At 39.4% G+C, this 8,608-nt stretch overlaps 2 protein-coding genes across 2 annotated transcripts in view; one reads left to right on the forward strand and one right to left on the reverse strand.

The window, feature by feature from the left end:
- Positions 1 to 795: 795 nt before the first annotated feature.
- Positions 796 to 2,740, forward strand: LOC146961259 (disintegrin and metalloproteinase domain-containing protein 17-like). The gene is made up of 3 exons (XM_085771704.1): positions 796 to 958; positions 1,264 to 1,320; positions 2,270 to 2,740. The coding sequence occupies exons 1-3, from the start codon at positions 800 to 802 to the stop codon at positions 2,738 to 2,740; spliced, it is 687 nt and encodes a 228-aa protein (XP_085627830.1). The 5' UTR covers positions 796 to 799.
- A 3,118-nt stretch (positions 2,741 to 5,858) lies between these two features.
- Positions 5,859 to 8,608, reverse strand: part of LOC146961260 (cleavage and polyadenylation specificity factor subunit 3-like) — a 22,348-nt gene continuing 19,598 nt past the window's right edge. The window contains exons 14-18 of the mRNA XM_085770169.1: positions 8,470 to 8,564; positions 7,822 to 7,909; positions 7,649 to 7,715; positions 7,365 to 7,461; positions 5,859 to 6,303 (exon numbers count right to left, since the gene is read on the reverse strand). Coding sequence (XP_085626295.1) covers positions 6,154 to 6,303; positions 7,365 to 7,461; positions 7,649 to 7,715; positions 7,822 to 7,909; positions 8,470 to 8,564 — 497 coding nt within the window. The 3' untranslated portion in view covers positions 5,859 to 6,153. The remainder of the gene's footprint in view (positions 6,304 to 7,364; positions 7,462 to 7,648; positions 7,716 to 7,821; positions 7,910 to 8,469; positions 8,565 to 8,608) is intronic.

An 8,608-nucleotide genomic window follows, 5' to 3' on the forward strand; every position in this document is an offset into this window, starting at 1 on the left:
TCACCCTGCGCAGTAGCGCTTCGGCACCGGTTTGGATGGAGCTGTGACAGACGGCTGGTGCTTCTATAACCTGCCTATATAACTTCATGTGTTGATACAACCATGCTCCTCTCCAGCTGAGGCTGTGACGAGCCTCCTCCTCCCGTCGCTGCTGTAGCTCTGGAGTTGTGTGTATTTTTTTTTTTTTTTCATGTTTCATATCGAACTATTCTGGCTTTACTTCTTAAACGGTTCTTTAATAAACCAAGGACACTTAATTCACTAAATCTGTTTCTTCCCTCCAGCCTTTGACCTGTCCCAGTCACACCACTACTAACAGAAGAGAATTACATATTTTTTCTGGACTCCACTTCACCCAAAATGACTTAGATCCGTGATCTCTCTTTTTTTCTCTCTCTCCCTCTTTCCTCGTTTGCGTCATGGCTGCAGGTGAACAGGATGCACCTACCTCCTAATATGGTGGTCAGGATAGGTGGGTTTACATGGAGACTTTTTCCTCTTTCTGATTGAATCCTTTCTGAATGAGTCTTTCAGGTCAACTGTTTACATGATTTTATTTTATTGTTTTATACTTTTGATCGATTTAAGAAAAGGTTTATTCTGCCTCTGTGAAACCGAATGAAACTTGATTTGGTTTGGGCTTGTTTGTTGTGATTGAGCTGTTTATATGGAGCATTTTCATTCAGTTTGGACTCTAAACCGAATCTAATCTGAATATTTGGCTCCATGTAAACAAAGCTTGTGTGTGTGTGTGTGTGTGTGTGTGTGTGTGTGTGTGTGTCTCCTGCAGGGGAAGTGCATGAAGCAGGTGCAGGACGTGGTGGAGCGTCTGTGGGACTTCATCGACAAACTGGACATCAACACGTTTGGGAAGTTTCTGGCCGACAACATCGTGGGGTCGGTGGTGGCGTTCTCTCTGCTCTTCTGGGTTCCTATCAGCATCCTGGTCCACTGTGTGGTGAGTCGCTCCGTTCTGTCTCTGTCAGGAACTAAACTAAACTACACTCAGTCACACTGTCTGACTGACGCGTTACAGAGATGTATTACGACTAATACTAAGGGATTAAGGTGCTACAGCCAGAATCTGAAGATGATAAAGTCTTTCCTGTCTTTAGTCTGTATAGATCAGGTGGACAGTCATTTAAATATATATTTTATAAGATGTGCAGAGATTAGTTTAGTTTACTCTTGTCTTTTGTCTTTTCTTCTGTGAACAACCTCCTTCAGGATTAATAAAGTTTCTTCTTTATCTTCTTCTCTCAGGACAAGAAGCTGGATAAACAATACGAGCAAACCACAAAGTCTCTGTTCTTCCCCAGTGTGAGTATCTGATTGTGTGTATTTTAGGGATGTCACAATTACTTGTTTTTCACAATTAATGTAATGAAATTGCAGCAAAAGGAGGAAATATGTCTGATACGAATCATTACCTGGGAGAATGGAGGCTCTCTGCCTTCCACCTAGCGTCTCTTGGCTGAAAACCAACCTTGTAAGATCAGAGCCTCCGACCCGGTGTCCCAGCTCTCGTCTCTGCGGCACCGCCACACAAACGTAACCCGTAATCTCTTGTTTATGACAGATAAGACTACACAGATATACACATGGTAACATGGTAGATGATAAATAACGTTATCCACCGCTCCATGGATTGATTTCTCACCGGCTTCGTTGTTGAAAACAAACGCACATGGAGGAGAGGAGGTTAGAGACACAGAGGAGGAGAGAGTTCATCTTTAACCATCAAACTAGGGATGTCACGATTACTTATTGTCACAATTAATCGTGGTATTAAACGCCACAATTAATCAATCGTAAAGATTTCTAAATACTGTCACTCTCCAAAAAAGATTGTCGGAACCGTATCGGCAGATGTAGCGCCAAAGTAAAGCTAAATGCACAGATACTATTGGTCCATTTACCTCACGTTAACAATGAATTGGTCGGAATTTAAATGTCAGTGTGCCATAATAAAATTTAAATGTTTGGTATAGATGACAATTAATGACTTGAATATTTCAAATACTTCCTCTAATTGGTCCTATATCAATAGATACTTAAAATATTTTGTGTATATTATCAATAATGTAGTTATACTTTGACTATATTTGATTTTACACATTCACAGTGTTGAGAAATTAATTAATGCATAATAATCGTGATTATCGTACTACCGTGATTATTTATCTGACAATAATCGTACAAAGAAAATTTATAATCGTGACATCCCTACATCAAACTCAACTGACTCTGACTCTGTTCATTTTCCCAGAATGCCGAGCTCCTGAGCAGCCTGGAGTCCGCGTCCGTCCGGATCTTCAAGCCTCCGACCTTCCCGACCACCAACCTGCGCTTCCAGCCGTCCGGTCCGCAGCAGACCAGCACGCCGCCGGTCTCCGGCTTCGGCTTCGGCCCCGGTCCAGACTCCTGCTGTCATCATCCTCCTCTTCCTCCTCACCATCCTCCTCCTCCTCCTGCGGTGGCAGCCCCTCCCCCTCCTCCCCCACCTCCCCCTCTGGACTCCCCCCGCATGGCCACCATCCAGGAGGACCCGAGCTTCGACTCCCACCTGGACGAGGAGGCGCTGCAGGAGGCGTTCGGCCGCCCGGCGCAGCGCTCGGAGCAGCGGCGGCGCTCCTTCGAGGACCTGACGGAGACGAGCGCGGTGAGTCGCAGCGAGAAGGCGCTGATGTTCCGGCTGCAGAGGCAACACCAGATCGACACCAAGGAGACGCAGTGCTGAGGGACGGGACGGACGGGACGGACGGTGCCCGGTTTGTCCCGCTCACGTCCTCCTGTGCTGGTTTCACAAACTTTTACGACTTATTTTTTATTTTCTTAAAGCGGCTCCGTCCTGAAGCCGCCGCACTGACGCTTTGTTGCTGCAGCAGATCTCAGTCTGGTCACATGGAGACACATTCAATCAGAAAAACGTTTTTAATGAATTTAATTACAATCAGAGTTCAATCGATTATCGACCGATATTTCCCTTTTTTTTTTTGATAATCGATATCGGCCGTTTTTTTTCACCGGTAACCAATAAAATAAATGTATTTTTAAACGCATAAACGCACTCCTTTGGCTCTAACGAAGCCGTCTCTCTTGGCTGTTTAACAATGTCCCAAAAGTTTTCACAGTGAACAAAACAGAAACAAACTGTTGACTGTATTCAGTCTGATCCCTGGTGTGTTATTTTTAAATTCTGACACCAAAGTTTTCATTTTTACTGCAAATGAATATCGGTTAAATCGAGGGCTTGGAGCCAGAGGGGCGTAAGTGGCATTTTGGGCGAAAATGAGTTCTATATATCAAAAGAAAGGTCTTGATGAGCTCTATCCAATGGTGCCAAAAAGACCTATCTGAGATCAAACTGTATTGAATAAAGCAACAAAACAATAAAGACCTAACACAAAAGTGTGAGTAATGTTTGGAGCCAGAAGGGCCTAAGTGGACTTACGCCCTTCTGGCCCTGAAAAATACATGTAAATACATGTAGGACCCACATGTTTGTTCAGAGCCAGAAGGGCGTAAGTGTAGTTGTTGCCCTTAAACAGCATTGAAAATGGCTGAGAAAACTGCAGACATGGAACTGTCTGTGGCAGAAAAGATTTTGATGAATATTATGAAACAAACTGATTAATCCTATATTGAAGAAGTTGAAGATGAGTCAGAGTTGTTTTTGAATGTATGTCCTCGCAAGAGTGATGACAGTAAGACAGAATCATGCCTTGAGGGCCTTACTGGGGTCATCCCTATGTTCTCCGGGTCCTATGTAGCTGTTTTGTGTGTGACTGGGGAACATAGAACCCTTTTTTAGAAAAAATTGTCCTATGTTCCCCACTTTTCCCAAAAGGACCGGGGGAACATGCCATTTTTGGTCCCATACCTGCAGTGGAGTTGTGACTTTGCAGATTTTTGCCTATTTTGGAGTGAGAAGTTGAGTTGACTTTAAGTGGGACGTGTGTAGTTGTCCCATTGGTTGGGTTCAGGCAATGAAGAAAAGAGTTGGTTAAGTTTAATACAGTAAAAAGACCAGGTAGAGGCTAGACAGGCCAGATAGAGAGAGACAGTCCAGATAAGTAGAGAGAGTCAATTGATCGGCAACAGCGGGGAAAATAGGATCCTTTTGAAATAATTAATGAATGAGTTAAATGAAAATTAATTACTTATTCAAGTGTTATTCAAGTGTTAATTATTCAATCAATTCAATGCATTGTTCAGCAGATACGCCCAATATGTCCATAGAAGACTTGGAAATGTTTGGTGCCAAAAGGGCGTATCTGACGTTTTTGCCATATTTTTTTGATTTTAAAATGTTTTAGAACATGTTCATTGTGTTAATATGCCATAAGTTTATTACATAAATACTCATTAATATAAGTATGTCTGTGGTTGCAATGTTGTGGTTTAAGGTTAATGAATACAGTTGATTGAAGTGTGGTCAAAAACTGTTTTTTTTTTTTTTATAATAAATTGAATATTTGATTGAAGGGACTTTTGATACATTTTAAGTTACATTGGGCATTTTTTTTTTTTACTATTTTGTAAATTTTTATAGACAAAATGTTAAATCACTTAATAATAAAAATAAAGGAAAAACTTAAAACTTCAGTATAAAATTGTCCTAACCTAAACAGTTTTAAAACACCTCTGTTATTTTATTTTATCCTGGTTTGAGGTCAGTTATCTGAACATTTCACCTGTTTGTTTCTTACTGTACGAGGGCAGATTATTATTATTACTGTGTGTATATATATATATCTTTGTATAAAATATCGTTGTGTTGTTGCTTTTGTTGCTTTTATTTTTGTGACTGTGTCTGTTTTTTTTTTGGGGGGGGGGGGGATAAAGACACAGATGTTAAACTTCAGAGTGTTTTCAGCTGTTTGGTTTGTGTCACTCGAGCTGTTTGGTACCAGAGTTTATTCTCATCACATGTTTTTACTGTGTCAGATTTATTTTGTGGTAAGTTTTGTGTTTTTTTTGTTTTTTTTGTCGATTGATTGAAGCCATATTATCGTTTTAAATGTTTATTTTTGACATGTCAGAGCTCAAAGTGCCTTCTCTTCTCTTCTGTGGTATTCAAATGCACTTGTCAGTATTTTTAATATTGTGTCTATCTGATACTGTGTGTGTGTGTGTGTGTGTTGAGTCCTGTACACTGTGATGTGTGTGTCTGTGTGTTATGTACATGCTGACGATCGTCTGTATTGATCCAATTAAAGGTCGGTTGCGAGTCATGTTGTTAACGTCACTGTGTCGTCGTCGGACTGAGGCGTCCGCTCAGTCTGCCCTTTCACAATAAAACGTTCTACTGTCTGATTTAAAGTGCTGATCGATAAAGAGTTTTTATTGATATTCTGATATTTTATCAACTCACGTTTCTTCCTGAGTGTAGGAGAACATTTTTAAATATTCTGCTTTAATGTAATTTATTGACTATTTTAATCTCTGGTGATTTTATTTTTATATTTTAATCTAAAAATATCAATATTCAGACCAAGATGAGATCGACTTGCATCATAAAAACATAAAACCTGTAGCCAAAAAATATTAAAATTAGTGTAAAAAAGAAAATACTCTAAATTATTTATCAATAATTAAAATCTTTTGCAGATAAATTCTTGTAGAAAATCTAAAAATTCTGCCTCCAGTTTCTAAAATGCAACAATTTTCTGCTTTTATTTAACAATACGAACATTTTTGATGATTTTAACCTTAATTTTGTTTCATAGAAAACAAGATGATTGATAAATTATCTGCAGTATTGATGATGTCATTGTTGTTTCACTCACATTAAATCTAACTCACTTTTTATCTTCGAGGACAGAAACTCAGTGACCCTCTCTCTCTCTCTCTCTGGACAAATGTTTATTTTCCTTGTGAAGAACTCAAACTTTTGTTTTATAGACAAATCAAGTACAAAAACAATCAATCAATAAAGGTATTGGTGGTCCGTCTCGTGAAGCCGATTCCTTTGGAACCAAGTTTCCAACGAAGAAGCTGGAAAAACTCAAAAGTCCTCGAGTCAAAGAAATTAACGAACGAACGAACGAACATCTGCATCGGTCCGTTATCGACCGATTATTGCCGATCGATCGATACTACGAGGACTGAAGAGAGTGTGACAGAGAAACGTCAGTTCATCTTCCACCGCTACATCACCGACGGCAACGCGCTGCTGCTGCTGCTGATGACATCACAGAGGGGGCGTGGCGTGAAGGCGGGGCTTAGGGCGTCGTAGAGACGGTGGACGGCCACTTCCACCATCTCCCTCAGAGAGTCGTCGTCCGCGCAGGTCACGGCCTGAGGGTCAGAGGTCAGAGGTCAGAGGTCAGAGGTCATCATGGTGTTATCAGCTGATTATTGAGTATTGATTTATACCCAGGGTTCCTACACATTTGAAATTTCCAAATTCCATACCCAGACCCTAATTTCCAGACTTTTCGGTAAAAAATTCTCAATAATTTGTGATATTTGAGTAAATAGTTGTGCATTATATAAACAAATCATGCAATTAATCATTTGTTTTCATTATTCTGAATGTGTATGCCATTATGTTACCAAATAATTTCCAGGAGATTGTAGCTATAGGTAGCACATACAAAAATAATTAACCCAGATAACTTCAGATATAATAAGACCAAACCCAGATAAGTATTAAGTATTAAGCCAGATCATTTCCATACAATAATTTCCATTTTCCATACTTTTCCAGACCTGGAAATGTATAAAATCAAATTCCATACTTTCCCATACTTTCCATACTTGCGTAGGAACCCTGTAAATACCATTATGATGAACCAGACGTTAAAGGGATAGTTCAACATTTTGGCAAATTCTCCTATCACCATAATTCCCTTGGTCGACCAATAGTCGTCATTAGTCGACTCATCATGTCACGACTTCCTGTATCTGGCCCTTCAAATTAAAAGCCCTATAGCCTTTATATATAGTTCAGTTATATTGATTTTGACTTAATTTTGACAAGACAGGGCTCCAAATGTTTTTTTTTTTTCCTGCGACCAATCGACCAATGAAATTTTGGTTGGCTAATGATTTTTTGGTCGACCAGTGCTTGGTCGACTATTTGGGGGCAGCCCTATTAAATTCTGTGCAAAAAGATGTTGAAACAGTTTTCAATAAAGTAGCTAGTGAATTTAAAAGTACATGGGTTCTGTTTTGTTTTTGTTTTTTAATCGTGGTATCGAATTAGTATCGAGAATCGTGGAAATTCACAGGTATTGGTTATCGACTACTGAAATTCTGGTATCGTGACAACCCTAATACTGTAGGCGACTTTGCCAAAATATTGAACTATCCCTTTAATGTTCGTGTATAAAATAGATGTCAGAAGCTGGACTCACTCTGGTCTCTGGGTCGATGCACGCCGTGACTCCGTCCACCGTCACACTCAGGCTTTTACTGTCTTTGAAATTCACGCAGTCGTCCCCGAACATGTCGCTGAAACAGAAAAAAAAACATTTTACCAGGTGAAAACAGAAAATATTTAATCTTTACCTTCATTTAAAAGTTTTATTCTCTTATATTTGGATCAATTAGGTTTAATTTTAACTTAAAAAGTGTCAGATTCTACAGTTTTGTCAGATATTTTAACCATTAAAACCATTTTGCAGGTGTTCAGACTCACTGCAGCATCAGCTCCAGTCGCTCGACGAACAGCTCCATGTCGAACGTTTCCTTCCTGCCCTCGTGGACTGAAACAAACAAACAAACAAACAAACAAACAAACAAACAAGCGTCAGTAAAGTTTCTGTTCATCAGTGAAATTAAAATAAATTCCCTCGTGATGCGTTCACTGACATTTCTGGGCGGTGGGGTTGGACTGGACCTCCAGGATCACCGTGGTGACGGCGTCAGCGTACATGTCGTTGAGCGGGTTGGCGACCCACTGAGACGAGAACATTTTCATTATTAATAATTTTATTTCAGTTATTTATTGATTTATAAATTTTATTGCTGCAACAATTAGTTTATAGTGTTTTTTACTTCAATTGTCTGTTGTTTTTACATTCTTCTCTGTTTTATTTGTGTTGAGATTTTTGTAGTGTTTGAAAAAATGTGATAAAAATAAAAAATTGTCATAATTATTGTATATATCTGTATAATGAATGTATTAACATGTAATAACTGGTTAATAATGTATCTGTAACCAGGTCTGAGTGAGATCTGTGTCTAAAAACATAAATAAAATTATAAAATATACAAAATAGTTTGAAATAAACATGTAGAACAAATACTGAGCTTTAATAAAAACCTGACTGCAGCTACATAATCATGTCATAAACTGTATATTTAATGTTTCTAAACTGGTTTAAATAAAAAACAGACGTGTTCGTGTGCTCAGAGTTAATAAAGTTTTGACAAACAGGTGAGTTTTAGCCACTTCAGGCGACATGTGGTGGATGATGATGAGTGTAAAAAGTGTCGTGTTGCGTTCGAGTGTCCGACCTCCAGTACGACCATCCCGGCCTCGTGAACCAGCGTGATGCTCTTAAAGATCTTCACCGTGATTTTCTCCGTCCCCTCGACCTGCTCCACGTCGCCTGAAACACACACACACACACACACACACACACACACACACACA

Source organism: Trachurus japonicus, chromosome 24, assembly GCF_045865225.1.
Source record: "Trachurus japonicus isolate A0001 chromosome 24, Traja_1.0".
NCBI classification, from domain to species: domain Eukaryota; kingdom Metazoa; phylum Chordata; class Actinopteri; order Carangiformes; family Carangidae; genus Trachurus; species Trachurus japonicus.

Coding starts and splice junctions, on each gene's coding strand:
- LOC146961259 (XM_085771704.1), top strand. CDS start 800: ATGAAGCAGGTGCAGGACGTGGTGGAGCGTCTGTGGGACTTCATCGAC. Junction 959..1,263: donor GCATCCTGGTCCACTGTGTG/GTGAGTCGCTCC, acceptor TTCTTCTCTCAG/GACAAGAAGCTGGATAAACA. Junction 1,321..2,269: donor AGTCTCTGTTCTTCCCCAGT/GTGAGTATCTGA, acceptor TCATTTTCCCAG/AATGCCGAGCTCCTGAGCAG.